The sequence below is a fragment of the Bos indicus x Bos taurus genome, chromosome 13, assembly GCF_003369695.1.
Source record: "Bos indicus x Bos taurus breed Angus x Brahman F1 hybrid chromosome 13, Bos_hybrid_MaternalHap_v2.0, whole genome shotgun sequence".
In the NCBI taxonomy this organism is placed as follows: Eukaryota; Metazoa; Chordata; class Mammalia; order Artiodactyla; family Bovidae; genus Bos; species Bos indicus x Bos taurus.
This window is the reverse complement of record NC_040088.1, coordinates 28,264,480-28,291,386: the sequence shown is the minus strand read 5'-3', so window position 1 is coordinate 28,291,386 and position 26,907 is coordinate 28,264,480. Positions and strand designations below refer to the sequence as shown.

The 26,907-nt window shown below is 52.3% G+C and overlaps 1 protein-coding gene across 3 annotated transcripts in view; it reads left to right on the top strand.

The window, feature by feature from the left end:
- The first annotated feature begins 346 nt into the window (after positions 1–346).
- TAF4 (TATA-box binding protein associated factor 4) overlaps positions 347–26,907 on the top strand; it is a 28,890-nt gene continuing 2,329 nt past the window's right edge. Inside the window, exons 1-14 of one of the 3 annotated variants that reach the window (XM_027559066.1) lie at positions 347–749; positions 1,639–1,758; positions 3,678–3,797; positions 4,547–4,669; positions 6,388–6,477; positions 7,015–7,257; positions 9,670–9,817; positions 10,166–10,280; positions 11,322–11,491; positions 11,790–11,920; positions 12,744–12,869; positions 13,676–13,732; positions 14,165–14,284; positions 18,693–19,262. In XM_027559066.1, the coding sequence (XP_027414867.1) occupies positions 585–749; positions 1,639–1,758; positions 3,678–3,797; positions 4,547–4,669; positions 6,388–6,477; positions 7,015–7,257; positions 9,670–9,817; positions 10,166–10,280; positions 11,322–11,491; positions 11,790–11,920; positions 12,744–12,869; positions 13,676–13,732; positions 14,165–14,284; positions 18,693–18,737 (1,773 nt within the window). In that variant the 5' untranslated portion in view covers positions 347–584 and the 3' untranslated portion in view covers positions 18,738–19,262. Of the gene's footprint in view, positions 750–1,638; positions 1,759–3,677; positions 3,798–4,546; positions 4,670–6,387; positions 6,478–7,014; positions 7,258–9,669; positions 9,818–10,165; positions 10,281–11,321; positions 11,492–11,789; positions 11,921–12,743; positions 12,870–13,675; positions 13,733–14,164; positions 14,285–18,692; positions 19,263–26,907 lie in introns of those variants that run through there. The other 2 variants (XM_027559064.1, XM_027559063.1) reach the window with 2 other exon arrangements.

Here is a 26,907-nt window from a genome sequence, read left to right as displayed (position 1 = left end):
GTGTCTGGGCTTCGGGCACTCCAGGCATGTCCCCAGGCATGTGAGTGGTGGGCAATGCTGTCTCGAGGTCCAGCCTAGTACCCAGGGATGGGGACCTGATGGGAGAAGAGGCCAGGCTGCCTCCCCCAGAGCCAGTGGTGGGCTTGGGAGGTGACCTGCTCCTGGGCAGGGCTCGGGTCTGAGGCTCCAGCTGCGACCTCTCCTGAGACACCTGCAGCCTTGTGCACTTGGCCACTCAGGCAGCCTTGTGGGGAGCACACTTGGCCGTGAGGGCTCTTGCCAGGCCCTGGCTCCCTGGCCTCCTGACCTGCAGGCCGGCGTGGGGTGCTGTGGGGTGGACGGGGTGTGAGGAGCTCTGCTTGCCTGGCTGACGGCTCCTCCTTGAATCGGTGAAAACTCCTCTCATGTCTCTGTCGTCCTGTGCACTGTCTCTGCCCTGTGCACTGTCTCTGCCGGCAGGTGTGCTCAGAGCTCAGGGACAGGGTTCATAGCGGCTCCCTTTCCTCCTCAGGGCTGTTGGCTCCCCGTGGAGTCGGGCCCTGGGGCGCATTCCTGACACCAGCCCCCTCCCCCGCCTCCCAGGTATGGTCCTCGTGCGGAGCGAGAATGGGCAGCTGCTCATGATCCCTCAGCAGGCCCTGGCTCAGATGCAGGCCCAGGCGCACGCCCAGGCACAGCCGCAGACCACCATGGCGCCGCGCCCGGCCACCCCCACAAGTGCCCCTCCCGTGCAGATCTCCACCGTGCAGGTGAGCACGCGCCCAGCCTGCGGGGGTTGTCAGGGGTGGGACGGCTCGGCTGCCCTGGGAGGAACTCGGGTCTCCAACCTGCACCCCTCCGCTGCCCACCCTCTGTGGCAGCCCCCCTTCTGTGCCTCCATTTCCTCCTCTGCAAAGTGCAGATCCTGCCACCCTGTAGGGCCATGACGGATAGTTAGGACACTTGAGCGCGGGACCCAGTGAGCCCTGAGCCTCGTTAGCTGTTGTGACCAGGGGGGCGCAGAGGAGCTTTGCAGAACTATGTTAACAGCCCCCCCACCACACACAAATGTGTGAGCCTTGGGGGCTACTTCCCCCCGCCCCACTGCGAGGCTGTGCCCCCTCCTCCCCCAGGCTGTGACAGGAGGACAGGTTCAGTGCCTCGGACTCGCCCCTCCCCCAGGTTCTGCCTCCTGGTGCCTTTCTGCCCCTTCTGAGCTGGTTGACTGGTCAGAGACTAACATGGAGACTAGAGGGGTCCTGACGGCTCTGTTGTCCTGTGACTTCAGCTGCATCCCCTGGAGTTGGTGTCCCTGCGCTGTAGACAGAGGGGCCCCTCCCTGAGCATCTGAAACAGCCCTGAGCAGCTCGCAGGGTCTATGGAGGTCCGTTCCGTCAGATATTTGTAAGATGTTCACTTTGACTGTTGTGTGATTACAGGAAATCAAAGTGTTGATTTCCCAGATACACGCATCCCTCGAAGACCACGTGGGAGGCTCTGCTAAGGAGTGTGTTACAGTTATATGGTGACAATCAGGGGGCCTCGCGGACTCTGGCACCTACCTTGGGGGCCCAGGGTGCTCTCTGTGCTGAAGGAAGGACCGTGTGGTGTGCTGCCTCTCACTTCCCTCCTTTTAGGCGACAACTCCTTGTTTTTCAGGCACCCGGGACCCCCATTATTGCACGGCAGGTGACCCCAACGACCATAATCAAGCAGGTGTCTCAGGCCCAGACGACGGTACAGCCTAGTACCGCACTGCAGCGCTCGCCCGGGGTTCAGGTGAGCTGGGGGCTGGGTGGTGCCCACGATGCTGGGGTCAGGGGTCGGGCCTCACGAGTTTGGGTGCTGGATGCCAGGGTTCGGGATTTGGGGCAGGAGATGCTTTGGAATAAAGTGCCTTTTCTCTGCCCACCAGCGCAGGGGAGGCCAGACTTCTCTAAACTAGAGAGTTTAGCACCAGCCGCACTTACAGAAGCCTCCCACTGTGCTGGAAGCGCAATTAAAAAAATACCCCTACTGACACTTGACGGTGCGGTGTCCCTGAGGCAGGAACAGGCTGCAGCGTGCCTGTGTGCTGCACCGAGGAGGGCGTGTCCTCGCTGTGTGTGTGTTAGTGTGTAGCTCTCACAGTGCCCTCCCTGGTGGGTGCCGGCAGCGCGGCGTGGGGGCTTCTGGCCCTGATCCAGCTTGGCCTCCTCACTCGCCTTGGTCTTCCTGCTTGCCCTGACCTTGTCCTCATCTGTCTCTTGGTGCCCGCAGCCGTGACACTGCTTTCAGAGCAGCTGGAGGAGCAGTTGGTCCCAAGTAGACGAGCTCAGTAGTCTCTTCCCGCTACAGGAGCTGCTCGGCAGTGGTGCTTCCTGGGGTTGGGAGTCGTCTGACCAAGTTCAGCTTGGTTGGAGTGTCTTGAGCTTCAGTTGTAGAGAGAAGAGCCTTTTCTGAGAAGGTAGTGAAGTTCATTGTGAGCTTTTGCACCAGGTTTATCAGAACAGGTTCTGTCTGCCATCTCAGTATTAATCCAGGTGGAAGGTGTTTTTATGGGGCTAGTGGGAGCACGTGTGAGGGGAGCATTTTGATGGAAATGAAAACCTCCAAGAACTGGATGTGCCCTGGTTGTTTCTGATTGTCCAGAAGCAGCTCTGCTATGCCTACTGGTTGGTTCCTTCCCTTTTCTTTCTGAAGTTTTTTATTTGCTACTTTCTTGTTACAAAAGTAATAAGTGCTTAATGTTACAAGTGAAAGAAAACATCAATGATAAAGAAAGCCCACCATCTCTTCTGACTGACGTTTCTCCTGGGAAACCAGTGTTTACAGCCTGAGGTTGCAGATAGCTGTCTGCCCAGGGCCCCCCTGTCCCTTTGCCCCCCCATGAGCAGCGCTATCGGAGCACCTCCTGGAGCAGGCAGGCACCGGCACCTGCTTTGCTGAGAGCAGCCGCATGCGAGTCATGCTCAGGGTTATACTGCCCCCTGCCTTCCAAAGTCATACGAAAGTTTGAGAAATTGGAGAAGTCTAGACTTTTACATTGGAAGAGTGCTAATTTACGATAGAGAAGCAGTGGACATTTGCACGATTGCTCACATGGGATTAGAACTCGCGAGAGTTTGACGAGCCCAGTTGTTGTTTGGTGTCTAGTTGTTCGTTTGTTTAAATGTATTTGTTGAACAAAGTCACCCCTCCCTCTCAGCACCGACTACATGGGGCCCCTGCCTGGTCAAAAACCATTTCTGGATGTGACTCGCTTTGGGAGAGCAGAGAAGGGTGTTTTGGCAGCGGAGGGGAGCCCGGGACCCCAGTGAGTCCCAGTGCTGCCCTGGGACATACTGGCTCTCTTATCACCAGCCTCCCTGCACGAGCCAGGGGATGAGCTTTTCAGTTTCTCTGTTTTCATATTTTTTCCTTTTAACTTCTGAAATGTGATCTGGGTTGTTGTAAAAAGCTACTTGTCCTGGCCTCACTGGGACACTCTGGATTGGCTCCTGACGGCCAGGTTCCTTCTGGCCGCGGCTTTGCTTCTGTCAGTTTTTGCTGCAGGTGTGAAGGCCTGCTTCCTTGGTGCTCAGGATGGCAGCTCTCGGGGACACGGTCAGCCATGGGGCTGAAACGGTCCCTCAAGGTCGCGGGTCCTGTGGGGCCTGCCCCGTTGCAGGGAGTCTCACGAAGGCCATCTGTTTACCTTATGCTTTGGATTCTCGTAGCCTCAACTTGTTTTGGGTGGCACTGCTCAGACAACCTCACTTGGGACAGCGACAGCTGTTCAGACGGCGACACCTCAGCGGACGGTCCCAGGGGCCACCACCACCTCGACAGCTGCCACGGTGAGAGCCACCTCTCGGGAGCCACGGGGCTGTGTGTTGAGGTCATGCTGCCCCAGCGTGCACGTGGGGAGCCCTTGGAGTCTCCATGGCCCCGTACGTGACGGGGTCTGAGGGCAGTGGCCTCTGCAGGGCCGCAGGAAGGGCCCAGCATCCTGTATCAGGCTTTCGGGCTGTGGGAATGTCTGTGTGATGAAGCCCAGACCAGCTGCATCCAGGGATGACGGGGCCTGCACAGCAGTTGTAGCCTGCCACAGCAGTGGCGGCGTCCTCCTCAAGTTTATTTCCAGCAGTTTTCCTACATGCGGATGAATGTTTAAACCAGTGGGATTGTGCTGTTTGTGATTTAAAACTTTTTCATGCTTCTTTGCTGAGTGTTTTTCAGCATCTTTTTTAGTAGCTGTGTCATGATTCTGTTCCTTTTATTGTGCACTTAGGTATCGGTTTTTCTTTACGATAAGAAACATCACAGTGAATGTCTTGTAGATTGTCTTTTTGCATTTATCAGTTACATTTCTCAAAGAGTTGCTGGGCTGAGTGAGCTGTGAATTTGATCTGTGCCTTGGGAGCACATGTTTTGGCTTATACTCCCATCATCAGGCGATGAGAGTAACTGCATTTTCCCGAAAGACATTTTAGAGAAGAAATACACATTTCTTGTATGATACACAGCATCTTAGTTAGACCAAAGGCTATGGTAACAGTCTGCTTTGTAAGAGTTTTTCACTTATACCTTCTTAATTTCTATCCAGGAAACTATGGAAAACGTGAAGAAATGTAAAAATTTTTTATCTACGTTAATAAAACTGGCTTCGTCTGGTAAACAGTCTACAGAGACGGCTGCTAACGTGAAAGAACTGGTACAGAATCTGCTGGTAAGAGTCCACACGCCGGCCCCTGCCTTAGAGCGCAGTACTTGGCTATGCCAGCCTGCACGCCGGCCCCTGCCTTAGAGCACAGTACTTGGCTACCGGGGGTGGCGGCTGCAGTCTACCGGGGTGGGGGCGGCGGCTGCAGTCTGGGCCCCTCTCCCCTTGCCCTGACGCTCTCACCCCTGGCTTCTCGGAGCCTCGCAGCTGGACAGCTCTCCCAGCATCTCCTTTTCCACATCAGTCGCTTGGCATGCTGGCCACACAGGACTGATGTGAATTCACCAAAGAGATGGTGGGTGTTTTAAGGGCTTTCCCTCTCATTCCTCCACGTCTTCCACGGAGGATTTTGAGTGACACGGAAGTGGAAGGGAGAGTGACGAGCCCTTGCGGGCCAGCTGAAGGCTTCATAGGCCCTGAGTTCTTACCTACCTGGCTTTCCGTCTATTGTGCCGTGTTGCTGCCACAGACCCTCTCCAGTCTCTAGGTATCAAGCCCCGATTCCTGGACATAACCTGGGAGCCTGGGGATCCTCGCAGCCCCCAGGCTTCTGGAAGCTGAGTCCAGTGTCACCTGCAGGGCTTGGTCGGTCGTCAGGTTCACTTCTGGCTGTTGCCTCTGTGTCGCTGTTAGCCTGGGGTCCCCTGCTTCCCGCTCTTTCCTTGCTCTCAGTTTCTTTGTCCAGGAAGCCTGGTGGTTTAGCACACGGGCTGATGGCCATTTCTGTCCTGCTGCTGCTGGGTTTGTCAGCGCTGACCCTCCGCTTGCAGCCTCTCTTCCATGCCACGGGCTGTAGCTGGAGGGGAGCTGCCCCTGTGCTGGACACGTGGGTTTGGGGCTGGAAAGGAGTGAAGTTGCGCTCTCACAGCAGAAATGATCACTTCAGACCCGCCTTAAATATTTTCAGGAAACTAAGAGATTGAAAAACAGTCTCACCTGAGAGGAACAAGAACTCCCAGGTTTTTATTTGTTTCAGTTACAGTTTACCTTTTAATGAACATTTGTAGTAAAATACACGCTGTTCTTTCTTCCCACGGCCCCTTGTCTGCAGCCCCTCCTGGGACTGGAAGCACAGGCTCATCTCACCATCTCTCTCACTTCCCAGAAGAGCCCAGCGCTATCCCCCTGTGCTGTGCCCTTCTCAGGGTTCTGGGACCCCCGTCCTGCCCTCTTTGCAGCCCTGACTGCTCCCTCCTTGACTTGGGCCCAGCAGCCCCGGGCTTGGAGGCTGGTGGGAGGTGACCCCACGTGAGAGGGTGCAGGTAGGCACCTTGTCTCATAGGACTCCTGGGTGTGGGCAGAGCCAGCTGGGTCAGTGCTCACGCCTCCAGGGCACCTGTGCTGCCCCGTCCCTGCCCACCTCTGGTCCTCCCGGGCTCATGCCCGCTTGCTGTGGCCCCTCTCATCTGGGCATGTGCTTCTCTCTGTGGCACCCCAGCTGCTCTGGGGTCTCAGTGTAGCTGTGGTTTCTCCAGGGAAGGGTGTCCCTGGCCTGCCTTACCTTCTGACTTGGTCTCAAGGGTACTTTTAGGCTTGTCTTTCTCCTGGCAGAATGCCTGATGTGCGGTGGTAGTAAGAAAGTTGAGGAGAGGTACAGTGAGCCCACAGCCTGGAGGGAGGAATAACTGTTTGTAAAACTCGAGACCTGGAGAAATACTGAATAAAGATACATGTGTGCAGACTTGTATTCACAGAGGAATTTTAATGTGAATTTTGTCTTTAAGGATGGAAAAATCGAAGCAGAAGATTTCACTAGTAGGTTATACCGAGAACTTAACTCTTCACCTCAACCTTACCTTGTGCCTTTCCTGAAGGTAATCCGAAGCCCGCTGCGAGCGCCCAGTGTTGGCTGGGGCGGGGCGGGCTCCTCTGGGGAGGGTGGACTTGCCGGTTGTCACCGGTGCATTTGCAGCTTTCAAGCCCCTGAGACAGACTGTTAAGTGTTCTCTTTGGAGGCTTTGCTGTAAGTTTCGAGACCCCCCACTGCTGGGACCACAGTGTCGTGTTGCACCTGAGGATCCAGAAGGGCCCTGTCCCCTTAGAGGGTGGCCCGTGTGCCCAAGGCTGAAGGGGCTGTACTGCTGGGAGGCAGGTGTCACTCAGACGCCTCTGCTGCCCTAATGCGCTTTAACCGCCTGTCAGAAATGCCGCTTCTGGTTGGTGTTTAAATGTTTCCAGCCAGTTCTCACTGAGGGTGACCCTGCCCAGCGGCAGTGACAGTGTGGGGTGCTGACACTTGGGTCCCTTGAAGCCCCACACCGACGCTGGGGCGTATTCTCAGGGTCATGTGTTTTTGGGTCAGAAGAAGGGGTAGTGCTGCCAGCCGACCCCATGTCTGTCTTTCCGCCCAGAGGAGCTTGCCCGCTTTGAGACAGCTGACCCCCGACTCCGCGGCCTTCATCCAGCAGAGCCAGCAGCAGCCACCGGCCTCACAGGCCACCACTGCACTCACCGCCGTGGTGCTCAGTGGCTCGGTCCAGCGCACGGCCGGGAAGACGGCGGCCACCGTGACCAGCGCCCTCCAGCCCCCTGTCATCAGCCTCACGCAGCCCACACAGGTGGGCGTCGGCAAGCAGGGGCAGCCCACACCGCTGGTATGAAGGCCGAGCCTTGCCCTGCTCCCCACCTGCCCACCTGCCTGTGGCCCAGAGAAACTGGCAGGGGGAGTTTGGGGTGTTAAGTCCTGAGTAGTGAACTGTCAGGTTGAGATGAGGGCCCTGCAGGTTCGTAGTTTATTTCTCAGTAAAGCAAAGTAAGCCTGTCGGCTTCTACCCTCAGGCACGTCCATTATCTGTACGACGGTTCAGAGTGTCCCTGGGTTAAGTGGACACAGCGTGTGTGTGGTGCATCTCAGCCGGGCGTTGTCTTCAATCAGGAGCCATGGCCCAAACACATGGAACCAACGCAAGTGCTGAGCGTTGGGCACGTCAGTTTTCATGGCTTAGGACCCAGCTCTGCAGCCGTGGTTCGGGGCCTTGAGCTTCCCAGGTGTGCAGCTGCTGATGGTGGATTGGCACTGATCCGGGTGGTGTGGTGTGGTTCCGATCCAGGTTCTGGTTGTGCAGCTGTGGAGAAGGCATCTCTGCTGGAAAGAGTGAGGTTTGAACCTGCTCCGGCAGGCAGGTGGAGTTCGCCAAGCATAGAAAGGCAGTTGCTGTTTTTTTTTTCCCCTCTAATTTCAAAGGGGTTTTGTTCCTAAGTTGCGTGTGTGTGCTCAGTCGTGTCCAACTCGTGACCCCATGGACTGTAGCCCTCCAGGCTGCTCTGTCGATGGGGATTTCTGGGCAAGAATACTGGAGTGGGTTGCCATTTACTTCTCTAGGGGATCTTCCTGACCTAGGGATTGAACCTGTGTCTCCTGGGCTGAAGACAGATTCTTTACTGCTGAGTCACCTGGGAAGGTCCTTTGTTCCTGCTGCTGTTTATCAGTTGCTCAGTGGTATCCAACTCTTTGCCACTCCATGCACTGCTGCATGCCAGGCTTCTCTGTCCTTCAGCATCTCCCAGAGCTTGCTCAAATTCATGTCCATCGAGTCAGTGATGCCATTCAACCATCTCGTCCTCTGTTGTCCCCTTCTTCTGCCTTCAACCTTTCCCAGCATCAGGGTCTTTCCCACTGAGTCGTCTCTTCACATCAGGTAGCCATAGTATTGGAGCTTCAGCTTCAGCATCAGTCCTTCCAATGAATATTCAGGATTGATTTCCTTTAGGTTCGACTGATTTGATCTCCTTGCAGTCCAGGGAACTCTCAAGAGTCTTCTCCAATACCACAGTTCAAAAGCATCAATTCTTCGGCGCTCAGCCTTCTTTATGGTCCAACTCTCACATCCGTACATGACTCCTGGAAAAACTAGCTTTGACTATATGGACCTTTGTCGGCAAAGTGTGATGTCTTTGTTTTTTAATACATCGTCTAGGTTTGTCATAGCTTTTTTTCCCGAGGAGCAAGCACCTTTTCATTTCATGGCTGTCATCATTGTCTGCGGTGATTTTGGAGCCCAAGAAAAGAAAATATGGCACTTTCCCTCCATCTATTGGCCACGAAGTGATGGGACCAGATGCCATGATCTTAGATTTTTTGAATGTTCCTATAGACAGTTAAGAAATTTAATCAAACAAATGCAGGTCTTTGTGTTACTTTCGTAGGTTGTAGAGTATGTATTTTATGATAACGCCCAAGTGATACTCAGGTGGTCATCAGAGTCATGAGGGGAGTGCTGGTCTCTCACCTGCTCAAGTTGAAATCTGTGTTTATTTCTGCCTTCATTGGTGGTGACGAAGATGGGCTCCACAGAGATGGAGAAGTGTCTGCTGGCCACGGCTGGGGCCAGTGTGCCTTGAGCCAGTGTGCCAGTGTGAGGGCAGGGCTCCCTGCGCCCCTCCCCAAGGGTAGGGCTCTGCCTTGGTCCTGCTTCATTGCAGCAGAAGGACGAGACACAGAGTCAGGCCCTGCGATCATCGCCTGCTGTCCCTGAAGCCTGTGGGGACAGGAAACCCTGAGGCTTTTCCCTGAGCTTGTGCCAGAACGTGGCCTGAACCTCCGGGGGCCATCGTGCATCTGTTCTTCCGGACGGCATGAATTTCCACAGGATTTATTGCAGAGATAACGTGGTCTAGGGCACCCCCCCAGCCCCCTCCTCGAGTGCCTGTAGCACAGGGCAAGCCCCCAGGTGACTGTTATAAAACTCAGAAACTGGGTTTTGAGCATCTGGCCTGAGGCTGTGGTGGGTGTGAGGTGGCCCTGGCACCCATGCTGGCATCTGGGGAGAAGCCGCTTGTTCCTGCTGGTTCAGGAGCTCTCTGGACCCTGTCCCTGGGTGCTGACCTCAGGGCCCCATGTGCGGCTCTGCTCCAGGAGCTCGAGCTGGTGTGGAGGCACTAGACCTGGGGCACCATCCAGCCTGCCCGGTCCTTTGGGATGGCTGGGACCCTGCGCTGGGGACGGGTGCCAGCAGCCCCTTTCGGGGTGGGGGTGTGTGCTCACGCGCCCCACGGGCTCTCCCCAGGTGATCCAGCCGCCGCCCAAGCCTGGGGCGCTGATCCGGCCGCCGCAGGTGACACTGACGCAGACGCCCATGGTCGCGCTCCGGCAGCCCCACAACCGCATCGTGCTCACCACGCCCCAGCAGATCCAGCTGAACCAGCTGCAGCCAGGTGAGTGCCTGACCCTGTCCGCGTGGTCCTTGTCACTGTGGGACTCATAGCTCAAGCTTGGCTGCTTCACTGTGCCCTTCAGTCCCCACCCTGGCAGCATGGTTTTTAGAGGACTGGATTCCTTACCAGCAGTCATTCTTACACCTCAGAAAGTTTGATGAAATGCAGGAAAATAAGCACTTGAGAGAGGCTGCCTGCACTTTTACTCTAGTTTAGAGTTAGTAACGTGGTGTTTCTTACTGTTTAGGAATCTTCCTCGTGGCGGGTTGTGGGTAACGGCCTCCCTTGGCCCACCCAGCCCTGGCACGAGTCTGTGCAGGGGGTACACCCTTGTCTCTTGCTCTGCAGTCCCTGTGGTGAAACCTGCTGTGTTACCTGGAACCAAAGCTCTTTCTACTGTCTCCGCACAAGCTGCTGCTGCACAGAAAAATAAACTCAAGGAGCCTGGGGGAGGCTCGTTTCGGTAAGGAGTGTGTACAAGAGGCGCCAGAGGGAAGGCCACGTGGGTGCCGGCCTGTGCCTAGGAGCGAGCGCTCCTTGGCACCTTTTGACGCTGCATCCCCTCCACGCTCAGCTCTGATCTCCATTTGTGTGTTTTCCCACTAAGCAACTCGGGGAGGTTTGCTGCAGACACAGGGTGGGAAGGCAAGCCAGCTGACTCTGTGCAAGCTGGCAGGAGGTTTGTTTCTGAGATATGATGGCTCAGCCTTCTGAGTGCATCATGGTCCTCATAGAGGACGCGTCCCATGTCCTTCCATCAGTTTCAGAGCCTTTAGAGGTTCTGTGCTCTGGTCTCTTGACGGGCAGCTGGTCTGAGTGTTGCCCTAGGAATGGCTGCGGTATCTCCTCTGGTTTCAGTCCAGAGGTAGTGAAGTGTGCACATGTTGGGGGCCCGTTGGTCCTTCCCTTCACAGATGCTCCGGCCCCAAAACGGTTTAGGGAGCAGGCCTGGTGTTGGCAGCACTGGGAGCCTTCGGGGCCCACATCAGAGCTGGGCTCCAGGCAGGGCAAGGAGGTAGGGGCCGGGCAGGGTGGGAAGGATGCTCACGAGGGTGAGGGAGGTTGTGGAGGTGGGAGACACGTCCACCGGCGGGTCAGAGAGGAAAGAAACGAGGGCTCCCAGAAGCCACGATTCCTTCTGCAGGTGAGGGAGCCAGATATGCAGAGCAAGTCAACCAGATGGGCCTGGTGGGGTTGAGTCCTGGCTGAACACTCAGGTGACAGCTCTGGGAAAGCCATGACTGGGGCTGCCTGCCTACCCTGGGGGCCTGGGACCAGTGACACACAATGGCAGCAGCATGCCCAGTGCCCAGGTCTTGTTGTCTAGAACCAATTCTTCCACAGTGACCAGATGCTTTGCGAGGCTGCAGGTTCCAGGCGAGGGTCAGGAGGATGCAGGATAAGTTAGTGCCTTTCCAGTGGTTAGAAAGCCCTGCTTGAGGGTCAGAGTTCGCAGAGTTTTACCCCTCATTGAGTTAGAGTCGCCGCCTCTTGTTTCCTGAAGGGATGATGATGACATCAATGATGTAGCGTCCATGGCTGGAGTGAACCTGTCAGAAGAAAGCGCGAGGATATTGGCCACAAACTCTGAGTTGGTGGGCACCCTGACAAGGTCCTGCAAAGACGAGACCTTCCTACTCCCAGCACCTCTGCAGAGAAGGATATTAGAAATAGGTACAGCCCTGGGATGTTGGGCCCTCCATGTGGGCTTGGCGTGGACCACAGCTGCATGCTCAGTGTGGAACTGTCCTGGGCTGGGGGACACACCTTGTTCCTGGTCACCTGTTTTGCCAGGACTGTGCTTTCCATGGGGTTGACAGTGGTGGTCTCAGGGAAGCAGGTGTAGACCCCCTCCCCTGCGGGCCTGCCTGGGGTGCCCTCGGGTCGCACAAAGCCATAACCAGTGAATAAGAGGAAGACAGTGAAGGGAAGAACAGAGCTCCAGTGATGGTAAAGTGCTGCCTGTCCCCAGGGAAGAAACACGGCATCACGGAGTTGCACCCAGACGTGGTGAGTTATGTGTCACATGCCACGCAGCAGAGGCTGCAGAACTTGGTGGAGAAGATATCGGAGACGGCCCAGCAGAAGAACTTCTCTTACAAGGTAACTGCCATTTCCCTGGGGGACACTCCCTGTCGTCCCTCCCTGGGGGAGGGTGCAGAGGTAGGCAGCCACATGTCTAGCCTGTTTGGAGTTTTCCCAGAACTGGATTTGGGGAAGAGGCTATTGCTTTCAGCCCCATGGCGCCCTTGGGTGCCGTCCACCTGGCTGGGGAGCAGGATCCCGAGGGGACCTGGCCTCTGGGTTAAGAGCTGATCTGCTGGTCTAGGCAGGGGCCTCTTCAGCTCTGCAGTGGGTGGAGTCTTCCTACCCATTCTCCCCACTCCCCTGGAGTCCTTGCACCTGAGGCCCCAGCTGTCCCTGCAGACCCGAGGGGGTCCTGCCCTCCTGTGACTTGGAGCAGCACTCCGTTTTGTTCTGTGGAGGGCCTCTTTCAGGGCACCATGGAGCAGCCAGGTGCTTGCCGAGCCCTACCAGGCACTGCCTTCAGAGCAGCATTTGGAATAAAAGCATGTAGCCGTTTGCTTTAAAAAAAAGTTTTTTTATGTTGCTATAAAACTTTTAGCTGTCACTTAAAAAAAATCAAATGATGTTCAGTCCTGGATTTTGGCACCAAAAAAAAAAAAAATCAAGTGATGCTAAAGTGTATAAAATGGAAACTTCCCCGTGAGCCCCAAGGAGACTCACCTGCGACGGCATGTGAGCGTCCAGAGCACTTATCAGATGTGGAGCTGGGAGGTGGAGGGGGGACGTTGGAGTCTGCGCACTAGCCTGGGGATTGGGCTGAGGGAGGCCGGAAGCGGTACGCCGACTGTCTGGCTGGGCTCCCAAGTTTATCACAAACAGTGTTTTCACTTTTTTGTAGGATGATGACAGATACGAACAGGCAAGTGATGTCCGGGCTCAGCTCAAATTTTTTGAACAGCTTGATCAAATTGAAAAACAGAGAAAAGACGAACAGGAAAGAGAGATCTTAATGCGGGCAGCAAAGGCAAGTGCTTGTGGGTCACTCAGCTTTCCCATCTCCATCTGAGTGCTCACACACACGCTCGGGGTGTCCGGGAGCCGGAGCGCTCACATACACGCTCGGGGTGTCCGGGAGCCGGAGTGCTCACACACACATTCGGGGTGTCCGGGAGCTGGAGCGCTCACACACACGTTTGGGGTGTCCAGTAGCCTGAGCGCTCACACACACACTCTGGGTGTCTGGGAGTCGGAGTGCTCACACACACGTTCGGGGTGTCCAGTAGCCCAAGCGCTCACACACACGCTCGGGGTGTCTGGGAGCCAGAGTGCTCACACACACATTCGGGGTGTCCAGGAGCTGCAGCGCTCACACACACGTTTGGGGTGTCCAGGAGCCCAAGCACTCATACACATACTTGGGGTGTCCAGGAGCCCGAGCAGTATTTGGGGGTGACCTCATGACACGGTGCATGGGGCGGGGAGCATTCGAACAGCAGCGGTTACTCACTGTGGGCAGGTCCCTAGCTGAGCGGAGCCCTGTGGGCTGCCTGCACGCACATCCTTGTGTCATATCACATCAGATTCTGCAGTTGGCAGACCTGCTACAGGCCACACCATGGTTCTTCTGTCCAAGTGGTATTGATTTTCTCAAAAATGTTTGTTTTTTGTGATGATAAATTTTCATCTTTTGGCTAGAAGCATTTAAAAAATTTGATGTTTTCTGTTGTAAGACTTAGATTTTGTTATGTCACAAATAAGGTAACGTGTTTGTCGGATGAGAAATGTTTAGGTCATAACTTATTTTTCTTTTTTACCTGTTTGAAAAAATAGTCTCGATCCAGACAAGAAGATCCAGAACAGTTAAGGTTGAAACAGAAGGCAAAGGAGGTAAGCTTTTCTAGTCCAAGAACCTGCACGGCACACTGGAAAGTGTGTGTGTTCAGCCTGAGCGCTGATGGGTGAGAGAGGCTGAGGAAGTGATGGTGTGCCTGCAGTGGCCTCCATGTAGCGGCCAACACCTCTCCAGGTGTTTGCCTGTGCAAACCGTTTGTGTCCTGCTTTTACATTTCATGGTAATTTCTCATTTGGGGCATCTGATCTCCGTACTCTCAAAATTTGCTCATGTTTTCTGAGCTTTAAAAAAATGTTTTTATTATTGCTTTACTACTTTTATGATTGTAAACTATACTTCCTGTTTAAAAAAAAAGTCAAACTAAAAGTTTAGAAAAATTTGGAAAACCCTTTGGTGTCTGTGTATTACTTTTGTAGTAAGAAAAAAAGATGCATGAAATGACAGTCTGTTTGCTTTTCAAAACAAAGATGCAGCAACAAGAACTGGCACAGATGAGGCAGCGAGATGCCAACCTCACAGCACTAGCCGCCATCGGGCCCCGGAAAAAGAGGAAAGTGGACTCCCCGGGACCGGGATCGGGACCAGAGGTACCGCTCGGATGCAGGGACAGGGGCTGGAGGGCCTCGGGCGTCGGCCTCCCGCTCACCCTCCAGGGAGTCGGGCTTTCGCACCATTTACATGTTGTCTCACCGCCCTCAGAATACGTTTTGCATTCGATGCTTTATATCAAATCAACCTATTTGTGGATGTCACTTGAGCCATCCCTTTGCAGGAGGAGGTTTGATCTCTGTAGCTTATACAGCGAGGTTTAGGCTGACTTGGGAGGCCATGCGGGGCATTCAGTCAGCAGAGTGACCTTCCTTGAGGTGACTGTCCTCATTGAGTGTGGACATGAGGTGAGCCCAGATCCCAGCACAAGGAAGCTGTGGCCTGGTTCTGCTTGTCCACATTTTGTTAGTTCCCTGTTGTGCTTGCTGTTGTATCTTTATATATAATTACAAATCCTCCTTTAAAGTATCGTGATTTTTTTTCTTTAAACTGCCAGTTGTGAATCTCAGGGAGAAAGAGAACATTGTCTTTTATATTTCCTTGCTGATTTGCCATTTCTGATGTTTTGTGCCCCTCCCTGAGCTCCGGGTCTCCATCGGCAGGATTGCTCTTGGGCTCGAAGGACAGCATTTAGGGTTGCTGGTAGTGCAGTCTACGTGGTGATGGGGTCTTTTCAGCTTGTGTTTACTCGAAAGTGGTTGAATTTCCTCCTCAAAATTTTGAATGAAATTTTCCCTGAGTAGTCCCAGTTTTTTTTCTTTCAGCTCTGTTTTTTCTAAAGTTAATTTCTGTCACCTTCTTGAATAGGCCAAGCAAATCCAGATACGTATAACTAAATTTAATAGAATGACAGACGAACAGGGAAAGCGATTCTAAGAATTTTAGCTACTTTACATTTCCCTATCTCCTGAGGCCTAGTTTAGTGCTGGTCTCTCTCTCTTTTCTGAGGGAGCTCCTATTCTCATTTAGTCGTGTTGTCTTGCTCCAGCTCACGAAGAAGATGGGAGGTGTTCCAGTGTGCTCTGCAGAATTACAGAGCTCCTGTTCTTTCTTAGAGCTGAACACAGCCGTGAACGTGTGACCGTCTGCACCCTGAAGGAAGTTGTTGCGTAGTATTCAGGGCTCCACTGTGATGTCGATCCTTGTTTCCTGTTAGTCATGAGTTTCAGGATGACTGTCTTGCTTCTTAGGAGTTTGTCGTCTTTGTTTGTTTAGACTTGGTTCTCTTGACCTCTGCTGGGGCTTCTCTGAGCTTCTTCGGTTGGTAGGTCACGGTTTCTCCTCAAATTTGCAGCACTTTTGCCTTTACTTCCTCAAACCTTTCTCTGTTTCAGTCTTTTCCTGTGGGGTTTCCCAGGTATACCTCTGTTAGTTCTCTTGACATTGCCCTGTGGGTCTCTTGAGTCTGTACCTGTTTTTCTGTAATCACTTTCTTTGTTCGAGACTGGATAATCTCTACTGATCTATCTTCAGATTCTCTATCATCTTGCCTGTCCAGTGAAGTTTTCCTTTGTTGACATATTTGCAGCTTTGGGATTTCTGCCTAGGTCTTTTTTTTTTTTTTTTTAATCATTGCTAATTCTTTGCTGATATTTCCCTGTCTGCTCCTTATTGAAGCCAGATTTTCCCGTCATTCTTGGAACCTCTTTGTAAAAGCTGCTCTGATGGTTTGTCAAATCCAACATCTGGGTCATCTTGACTCAATCTCTGTTGACTGCTCTTCCCTGCAAGTGTGGTAACAGCTTCCTGTCTCTCTGCATGTCTAGTCATTGTCACTTATATGCTGGACGTTGTGAACGATATATCATCATCCTCTGAAGAGTGTCAATGCTTGTTTAAGTTCAGCAACCGGCTGCTCATCTTGAACATGTGTGTTTGTGTCTTGCTTTGGCGTTCAGTAGGGTCTGTGGGAATCCCACCCAGCGGGGCTCAGTCGGCACATTTGTCTTCCCTGTGAGGTCAGGGTGGGTCTTGCATGGGGTATGATCCTTACTCCTAGGAAAGGCCTTGGGCTTTTGGCTGGACATCGGGAATGAGGACGTAGGGTGGGCTGTACTCGGGCAAGGACGGTCACTCGCGTGTGTTTTTGGTTACGTCACATGGCTGTTTCATGGTAGTCTTAGTTCCATAAGTAACTTGATGGTTAATACTGACTAGTCTGTGGGGATATCTGTTTAGTCATTTGACTTTCCAAATCTTATTCTCTGTTGGATTCTTTTGGGATGTTTCCTGGGGGCTGAGTTCCCCAGATTTGTGCACATTGACGACAGTTTTGATAGCTATAAAATCCTTGGCTCACATGTTCTTTGCTTGAGACTCTTCCTTGAGTAAGTAGTTACATTAGATATTTTCTCCTGGTGTAAAAGGTTTGCTGTCTGTCTGATGACTGTCTGATTTTATTTCTCTTGTGTTTCATATGTTCTTTCTGCCCGAAGTTGCCCACAGAATTCTTTTCCCTTAAAGCCAAGCATTTTACCTGGAATCGGCTGTTTTTAGGTTGTTGTTCTTGGGGAGAGGTTGTGTTCGTTCAACATGCAGTTTGAATGTTTTTGTATTCAGGAACATTTTCTTGAATGTTTTTTTTGTTTTTGTTTTCGTCTTCAGATATTCCTGTTATTCATATGTTGTATCTTTCGTATCTACTGTCAGTATTTGCCTGTTCTCTTATATCCTTTTCATCTCTCTTTTAAAAAGTTTGGTGCTTTTTATCATCCTCACTGTCTTCTTTCTTCCTTACTTGTTTTATTTGCTCCTGTGCTCTTTTTTAGTGTAGTCTTCATTTCTCAACTGAAATTCTCTTTTGTTTCTAGTTTTTCCTTGACTTTGTTCAGCTCATTTTCCAAGTTTTGCTAATCCTGATTTATGTTGTTCTTCACGCATTTTATCATTTTCTCAGTGTCTCTGTTTGGAAATAGACATGATAGTTTTGATCTCTTCTTGATTGTGTCTCTGGTGTTTTCCATTATCTCTCTGGGTGGTGTTCTGCTCCTTATTCTCATTTTTCCTTAGGGCAGCTTGTCTGGGGTTCAGCCTTTTCGTGGTTCACTTTTGTGTGAACCGTGTGGTCTTAAACCTTCAGGAGGAGGCAGTTTGAAGATGTGCTGGCTTCACTGAGCTCCTCTTCCATAGTTTCCACATGGTGACCCGTGTGCTGTCTGTGATTCTTGGCTCTGCCCCTCTCGACTCTTAGCTGGACCTTTTTGTCTCCTCTGTCCTGTCCTGCTCAGCTTCAGAGGAGTACGCTCCTCTCGTGTGGGCCCCTGGCTGGTCACAGGCAGAGCTCCTGGTGGCAAGGCCACAGTCAGAGTACCAGCCCGGTCTAGTGGCCGCTCTCAGGTGAACCTGCCCTTCTTCTTGGTGAAGACCCCGAGGGTTTGAGACCTCAAAGGTGCCCGGCAGCTTTCCGCGCATAGTTTTGAGGTAGTCTCCAGGCTTGTGGCTGCTTGCAGCTCGTCTCCATTGGTTTTGTTCTATGTGTTGCCTGCTGGCGTTTGGTTTTGCTTCCTAGCTGCTCTGGGTTTTCTTTGGCCTTTGGGAAGATTAAGAACCTCTGATGCCGCTGGCACCGTCTTTCCAGAAAATATTGATTAACGTTTTTCAACATGTTTTCTTTTAATTTATAATAGTTTCAAATCTTTAGAAAAGTTGAAAGAGCAGTGTGAGAATCTCCATATCCAGATCCTCGGTTCTGAACACTTAGCACCTCTATTTCAGCACCTCTTCTCTACACACGCAGTGTGCCTATGCACTTGTGTGTTATACATGATGTGTACAAAATCTTTTCCCGACGGATATCCATCACCCCTAAAATGCTGATGATGCTGGACATGCTCTTAGGTTACCACTGCACCCGCCTCCCCCCCGCAATCAGGACATCACACCCCGATGGCCCAGGCTCCCAGACCTGCTTGCACTTCACCACCTGTCCAGGGCGTGTGCAGTGTCCAGCTGGCACGTGCTGTGAGCCTGTGCCTGATGCCTGCATTCCTGACAGTGTTAGAGAGGACAGGCTTCTTGTTCTGTTGGGCGATCCTCAATGTCATTAGGCCGACAGTATGGACTTCTTGCTGCTAGTGACCTTAGCCTTGATTACCTGACTGAGCGCTTGGTTAAGAAAGCAGCCTTCCCCACTGCGTAGTTGTCTAGTCCCTTGGTGTTTATTAGTGTTGTGTGAGGAGGGGTCCAGGGTCATGCACTGCTCTGTCCCTGTCACCCCTCCCCTGGCCTCAGCACCCACGCATGGCTCCCACTGCGTCAGGACCTCCAGGGTAGGGGCCAGGCTGTGGCGCTGTGTCCATCATGCCCCCACATTTACTGGTTGCCTTCTGCTGTGAAGAAGAGCCTCCCTCCCACCCTCCTCCATCCATCCATCCACTCATCACCGTGTGTGGACACATGGATCCTGCTGTGTTCAGGGGGTGTAATCAATGCTCTCGTTGTTTCTAGATTGATCAGTGGAAGCTTCTTCGAGCTGGTTCTATATCCTTTTGAAACGTTTCCCTCAACCTGTAAGCATGAGAGGTGTCCGGGTGCCTCCCCTGCCCTCCCCCACGTGGCACCTGGGAGCTTCCCTGCAGTGGAGGGTGATATTTGGAGACCAGTGTCTGAGCACTGTGCGTGCTGGTCGCCACGGGGTCCCTGCCCCAGGCCCCGGAGGCCCCAGCACTCAGTCTGGAACGTGTGTTTGTGCACAGTTGTGTGCGTGTGTGCGCCTCTCTGTATCTAGAATGACCCTACACATTCCAGTGGGTCCTGAAATTCTAGTCTAGGACCTCAGGGCTTCTTCCAGTCTCCTCCCCTTCCTTCCTTAGGAGTCCCTTCACAGGCAGTGAGACATCAAGTTCCCATTCGTCTCAGAATATTTGGTTCTTTTTTGTTTTTGCTCAGTGTAACCAATCCCACAACCACTCTGGCCGCTGGGGTCCCTGTGCTGGGAGGTGAGGGCCTAGGGGAAGGGCATGTTGATCAAGTTCTGTCTTAGGCATTGAAATATCTACAAAGTAGAGACTAGCGGGGAGGGTGTGGGTGTGGGGAGGAGAGTGGAGTTGGGGGGGATAGAGCACCTCAAGGAGACAGTGGAGACACGTCACTGAAAGCCCAGGGGGCGTGGTTTCATGTATTGTGGGTGTGCCTGATTTTGGACTTTTGGAAAAGTGAGTTTTGTGTGTGATAACGAACACAAAATCTGGAACTTAAAAAAGTCTTTCAGGTGCTTTTCTTCATCAGAGATAAGGCTTAATTTTTTTTTTTTTAGTTTAGGACTATATCCTTAAGGGTATGTCTTAAGAACTTTTATTATGAGCCAATTTTAGACTTGCAGAAAAGTTACATAAAGAGTAGAGTTTCTGTGTACCCCTTACTCAACTTCCTGATGTGAAGTGGTGCTGTGATAACTGTGAACTCAAGACATTACTGGATTTTGTCTTTCAGAATTAATTTAAAATAAGTAAACTTCATACTTTAGAGCAGTTTTCGGTTCACAGTCAAATTGCACGTACAGTACAGTTTCCCCTGAGCCTCTGCCCTCCGCCCGCAGGCACAGCCTCCCCCATCATCCACACCCCCGCCAGATGGTGCATTTGTTGCAGCTGACCAACCTGCATTGGCACCCATCACCGCTCAGAGCCCACAGTTCATATCAGGGCTCACTCTTGTGTTGTACATTCTGTGCTTTTGGACAAATGTGTATAATAATGCATCCACCTGCATAGCGTCACACACAGGGCATTTTCACTGCCCTAAAAATCCTTTGCGCTCTGGCTGTTCATCCCTCCCTCCCCCCACTCCCTGGAAACCCGTGATCTTTTTACTGACTCCATAGTTCTGTCTTTGCCCGTGTCATAGAGTTGAAACCAGACAGAATGTTACCTTTTCTTACTGGCATCTTTCACATAGCGGAATGTATTTAAGGTTCCTCCTGTCTTTTCATGGCTTGATAACACACTTCATTTTGGTGCTATTTCATTGCCTAGGTGCACCACATTTTACTTAAACATCACCTACCAAAGGACATCTTGGTTGCTTCTGAGTTTTGGCAGTTATGAATACAGCTGCTGTAAACATCTGTGTACAGGTTTCCATGTGGATGTGAGTTTTGAACGTATTCAGGTGAATACCAGGGACACAGTTTTGTGTGGTGAGAGTGTGTTTACTTTTGCTGTAAGCCGCCCTCCTGTCTTCCCAAGTGACTGTACCGCTCCACGTCCCCACCAGCGCTGGACGAGTGTCCCTGCCGCCGCACACTGCACCAGCACTCGCCTTGGCAGTCTTCTGGGTTTGGGCCTTTCTCATAGTTACGTGGTAGTGTCTCTTTGCTTTAATTTGTGTTTCCCTAATGACATACGATGTGGAGCATCTCTTCATGTGCTTGTTTGATATCTACATATCTTCTTGGTGAGGTGCCTTTTAAGATCCTTGATCCACTTTTAAAATGGGGTTGTTTGTTTTCTTGTTATTGAGGTTTTAGAGTTCTTTGTATAGTTTGGATTTTTTAAGTCCGACGTGGCTTTTGCACATTTCCCCTGTATTTGATCGTTCCTGCTCTCCACTGATGCTGCAGGGCCCTGTCCTGGCGTTCGGTCTCTGTAGCCCTCCGTGCTTCCTTGTCTTTCCTGACCTGACACTTTGAAGAGTGTTTATCAGTTATTTGGTAGACGGTCTCTCGTTCTGGGTGCGTTGTCAGTTTCCTCTCGGTGAAATCCAGGTGGTATAACGTGGCTGGAGTGTCGCCCCAGCTGTGCTGTGTCCTCGACGCGTCATCTCAGGAGGTGGTGACACCCGGGAGTCCCACTGCGGGTGGTGTTTCAGGTGGGCTTGCAGGTGTCCCTGCTGGAAAATCCATTTCCTCTCTTAATGAGAGTCTTGTGGGGAATTCTGGGGCTGTGCTCCCCTGACCACTGTTCCTCCCAGCTGGTGTCACTGCTCCCTGCTTGGGGCCTCGGGCTCTCCTTGGGCCTTGGTTGGGGGAATCTGCTATCTCTGCCTCTTCCATTCCTTACCTGCCTCTGTCACGGCGGGGGTTGCAGTGGGGTCTCCTGTCCTGGCCCTGCTCAGTTACCACAAGCCCCTTGCGCTTGGCTTCTCTCTCCTCTCACTTAACCCGCCGCCTCTGGAAGGTTCCTCACCTTCCCGCACCACAGACGTGCTAGGCTCACCTCACGTCTTCCTGCTCTAACTATGGGGTCGGCCGTGTCTCCCTGGAGCCGTGGAGGACCAGTGCTGGGACACGTGTCGGACCATGTGTTGCCATGCTGTTGAGTTTTGCAGACCTGCTGGGCAGCAGGGATACTCAGTGTTTGTGAATGCGCTGTGGGTGCTCATTCTCAGGACAGGGTATCGGCTCTCATAGGGTTTACAGAACCTCATGGATGATACCGACTGTCTCGGCTTGTCTCCATCCACCTGGTGTGTTTTGCTGGATGTGGAGCTCCACAGTACCCTTGTCAGTGTCTCTGTCTTCATCTCCTCGCATCTCCTGCAGGTTTTGCTTTTCTGGGGGTTGCCGTGGTATTTGATATGTACATATCCGTAAGTGTTGTATCTTCACAGTCAGTTGCGATTTTTAGCATCACAAAGTATCAGTCTGTGCCCCGTGGGCTTGGTGTCTCCCTTGTCCTCAGTCAGGCCTGTTTCCCCTGCTCTCCTGTTCCATTGGTCTGGAGCCTCTGTTCCTCCTGGGCCCGTGGCCCCTCCTGTAGCTGCCCCTCTGTGTAGTGTGCAGCAGGGGCCTGTCTTCTGAGTCCCGCTGGCGAGTGGTTTTCCATCACAGGTGAGTTAAGCCCATCATTTGTGTTGATAACAGCTGACATGTGGGTTCAGACTCTGTGGGTTCAGATTCTTATGATTATGATTATTTTATTTTTTTTACAGTTGCTGTGTGTTTTGGTGTGATGTGTAGTCTTTGCTCCTTAATTAAGATGATTGTGTTAGGAAGGTGTGTGACTCTGCTCTAGTGGTCACTTTTGTATGTAAGTGTTTGGGTGTCTTTACCCCAGGTTTTCACGTGTTTCCTGTTGGGCTTCTTAGCTCACGTCCGCATTCTCCTTGGCCCCAGGCGGCCACACAGTCTCCCTAGTGGGTCCTGTGACCCCTTCCGTCTCACGCTTTGTCACGTCATTTCTACTTCGTCATGGCATACGGTGTCATCTCCTGGCCACTTCCTCGGTTTTGTTGTCGCACCAGCTGTGCGTTTATATTATAAATGCTTATTTCTCCCTTCTGCACATTCTCTGCCCTCTCTCGTTGGGATGACCCTGACCTGTGTCTGAGCTATCACGATGCTCAGGTGCAGAGTCCCCCGCCATATTGTGAGTTGAAATGGTTTTTCTGTGGCCTGGATGTGGAGGGCAGTCAGGCTGGATATAAAAATGTTGGTTCATGCTTGCTTTCAGTGATGTTTTTAATGCTTTTCATTGCTTACTGTATATGGGCTTCCCTAGTGGCTCAGTTTGGAGAAGGCGATGGCACCCCTCTCCAGTACTCTTGCCTGGAAAATCCCACGGACGGAGGAGCCTGGTAGGCTGCAGTCCATGGGGTCTCGAAGAGTCAGACATGACTGAGTGACTTCACTTTCACTTTTCACTTTCATGCATTGGAGAAGGAAATGGCAACCCACTCCAGTGTTCTTGCCTGGAGAATCCCAGGGACGGGGGAGCCTGGTGGGCTGCTGTCTATGGGGTCATGCAGAGTTGGACACGACTGAAGCAACTTAGTAGCAGTGGCTAAGTTAGTAAAGAATCTGCCCACAATGTAGGAGACCTGGGATCAATTCATGGGTCGGGAAAATCCCCTGGAGAAGGAAATGGTAACCCACTCTAGTACTCTTGCCTGGAGAATTCCATGGATGGAAGAGCTGGACAGGCTATAGTCCATGGGGTTGGATACTGTGCGACCAGCTTTCACTTTGGCTTACTGTATGGGTTTGGGAAGGAGGAGGAAATGGCAACCCACTCCAGTAGTCTTGCCTGGAAAATCCCATGGACCGAGGAGCCTGGTAAGCTACAGTCCATGGGGTCCCGAAGAGTCGCACACGACTGAGCGATTTCACTTTCACTTTTCACTTTCATGCATTGGAGAAGGAAATGGCAACCCACTCCAGTGTTCTTGCCTGGAGAATCCCAGGGACTGGGGAGCCTGGTGGGCTGCAGTCTGTGGGGTCGCACAGAGTTGGACATGACTGAAGCGACTTAGCAGCAGCAGCATGGGTTTGGGAAAGCCTGATTCCAGGTTAATTTATCTTGGAAAAGTGACAGTTTTATGAGGCTTCGTCAAAGTGGATTTTATGGGTTAATTTTCCCAGGTGCCCACTTGCCTTGTCCATGTAGGTTTGGTTTTTTGGTTTCTATTTCTTGAAAGTTTTCTCAGATTATAGTTTAGTATATTACTCCTGCCCTCACGTGTGCCTCCCTCTCTGGGGGCTCTGACGGCTCAGCGCACGTGCTCCTTCCGTGTCTTCCTTTACCCTGTGTTTTCTTGGCCCTTTAATTTTTTTTTTCTTTGTCTCCTTTCTATTCGGTTGTTTTGCTCTTCTTCTGAATTCTTATGAATTTTTATTCGAGTTTTTTCTCCCCTGAGCACCTTCCAGTTTATATTCGTGTATGAGATAATTTTGTCTTTTTTTCTCCTTTCTTTCTTGAGTCAGTCAACTCTTGTTTCTTTCTGGCTTTTAATTTATCTTGCCCTTATATTTTGAGTTTTTGATTCAAGGTGATTTTCGTACGCTCACATGTGTAAGTACATTTTTTTGTTGAAAGTGTTGTCTTGTAGTGGCTTATTTTTCTAGATTGCATTTGGCCCTGATATGTGTGGGATTTCATTTTCTGACTTTTTGTGGTGGTTCGTGGTGGACTTGCTGATCTTCCTCTTGTTAATTTTGTGGTATTGGTGTTGACAAGCTTTGTGGTCTGATGGCGCCCTCTCCTGACTGTTGGCAGAACCCAGTGACTTAGCTGGTGTCTGTCCTGATGAGGAGGGCTGAGGTCCTCTGGTGGCGCCCGCAGGACCCTGCATCCCCCCCACTCTCTTCTTGGTGTGCACTTAGGCACTGCCCCCCCTCCCCCGCCCCCCCCCCCACCCCCCGCCTGCTCTGGTGGGAGGAGGACTCTCTCGCTGCTGTGTCTGCTGCTTGGAGTCATGGGGGCAAAGCCCCCCTCCTCGGTCTTTGTGGGGCCCGGGCTGCGTCTTCATGTTGTGCGGATTGCGGATGCCGTGTTCCCTCCCTGTTCTGGACAGCCCTGGGGGAGATGATGGAAGATACCAGGGTGACCTTGGCTCTCCTCAGCCAAGTGCCAGGGGTCCCTGGCGCCCTCCAGCTGCCTGTGCTCAGGCGTGGACAAGCTTGGGAATTGCACTGGTGTGAAGAGGTCCAGAGCGAGCCAGGGGTGTCTATGCTCTTGGTACTTTGACCTATGTTACTCACCACCTAGCACACCGGGGTATCGCTCAGACACCCTCTCACGGGTACTTTGACCTATGTTACTCACCACCTAGCACACCGGGGTATCGCTCAGACACCCTCTCACGGGTACTTTGACCTATGTTACTCACCACCTAGCACACCGGGGTATCGCTCAGACACCCTCTCACGGGTACTTTGACCTATGTTACTCACCACCTAGCACACCGGGGTATCACTCAGACGCCCTCTCACGGGTACTTTGACCTATGTTACTCACCACCTAGCACACCGGGGTATCGCTCAGACGCCCTCTCACGGGTACTTTGACCTATGTTACTCACCACCTAGCACACCGGGGTATCGCTCAGACGCCCTCTCACGGGTACTTTGACCTATGTTACTCACCACCTAGCACACCGGGGTATCGCTCAGACGCCCTCTCACGGGTACTTTGACCTATGTTACTCACCACCTAGCACACCGGGGTATCGCTCAGACGCCCTCTCACGGGTACTTTGACCTATGTTACTCACCACCTAGCACACCGGGGTATCACTCAGACACCCTCTCACGGGTACTTTGACCTATGTTACTCACCACCTAGCACACCGGGGTATCGCTCAGACACCCTCTCACGGGTGTGGACCTCTTGCTACTATTGTAGGGGCTCTGGGGGGAGTGGCAGTAAGGCCCCCCACGTGAGTTCCCCCAGACAGTCCCCGAGAGGCTGGTGCTCTCTGCCACCTTGGGGAGGGCCCATGGCAGGTTGCTGCAGCTGCAGCCAGGTGCCATGGTCGGTTGTGCATGGCTCTGGGGGCCTGAGTGAAGTGACCGGTGAGCCAGGCAGGTTGGGGCTAAGGTGATTGTTTCCACTTGGTTTCCACATTGAGTGCTTGTTGCCTGTCAAGTTGCCTGTGGCATTTTTGACAGTGTTAAGGTTGCCTTCAAAGGAGACAGTAGGGGATACCCTTTCATTGATCTCACGACAGTCTTGGAATGGGACAGGTTGAGTTCACACAGTGCTTTCAGGCGGGGAGCTGGGGTCCAAGGTTGCTGTGTTTTAACCCCAATGCCTGCAAATGCAAAACAGAGCAAACCCATCATCCTCTGTGCTTGAGCCTCTTGGTGAACGTGGACGCTGGCATCTGCCATGCAGTTTTCTGTCATCTGAGGTCACTGCCGATTACCCAGGGCTGCTTCCTGCAGGCTGGGCACTGGGTTCCTGTGACCACCTTCTGTGGCCAGGACACCCCAGAGCCAGTCGGTCACAGGCTGGCACTCACCCTATGACATCGGACGACATTTAGTGTCAGGTAGGAGGCCTCTGAGCGCAGCCTTCTTGTTAAAGTCCACGAAAGAGTGACATGTGGCCACCTCGTGACCACTGGAGCCTGAGACATGATGAGTGTGGCCAGCATGGCCACAGCCCTGGAGTCCCGCTGAGGGCTGTGCTAATGCCTGCTTGTCTTGTTTGGAGCCACTTTTGACTTCTAAAAAAGATTTCATTAAAATATCATTTACCTTGATTTCTGAGTTTCAGCATCCTTTACATTCTGTGCCTGAAGTGAGCCCTCCTCACCCTTCTAGCTGGTTTTGGTTGTTGAACTATTTTGAAAGTAAGAGCATCAGACATGGTCCAGAATTGTAGCAAGTGTCACAGAAGATGCCTGGCCCATGGTTTAGGTAGCGCTTTGTTCTCCGCGAGCCTCAAGATCAGGTGGGGCCCCGCCCGCCCCTCCCAGCTGTCTCTGCAGACACTGGCCTCTGCAGGCTCCCCATGTTGAGGGTGCAGACCCCCAGGGCCCCGGGCGCAGGCCAGCTCCCGTTTTCCTGGTTCATCTCGGCTGTGTGTTTTCATCACCGCCTTTTCAGGAGTGCTGTTTGTTTTGTACCCAAAATGCTCCTACAGGGCTGTTACGGAGACTCAGGGAAAACTGGCAAGAAAACCTAAAGTAGTTGTTTCAAACACGGACAAGTAGTCACCAGAGGACTTGTCTGGAGGAGGGACTGGTGATTAAGGTTCTGAAGGGGGGAGTGTAAGGAACTCGTAAATTAACAGAAGACGCATGGGATGCCTCGCCTGCCACCTGCTGGCCGCTTGCTGCACTGCGGCCTCCTCCAGCATCACAGGACTCATGGCTCCCACTTTCTTAAACTTTGAGAAAACACTGTAAAAGTTCCATTGTAAGTTTTGCACTTGAAATACAAATGAGCAACTTTAACCATCAGAATACAGACACTTCCTGTTCATTCTGAATGGAAAAC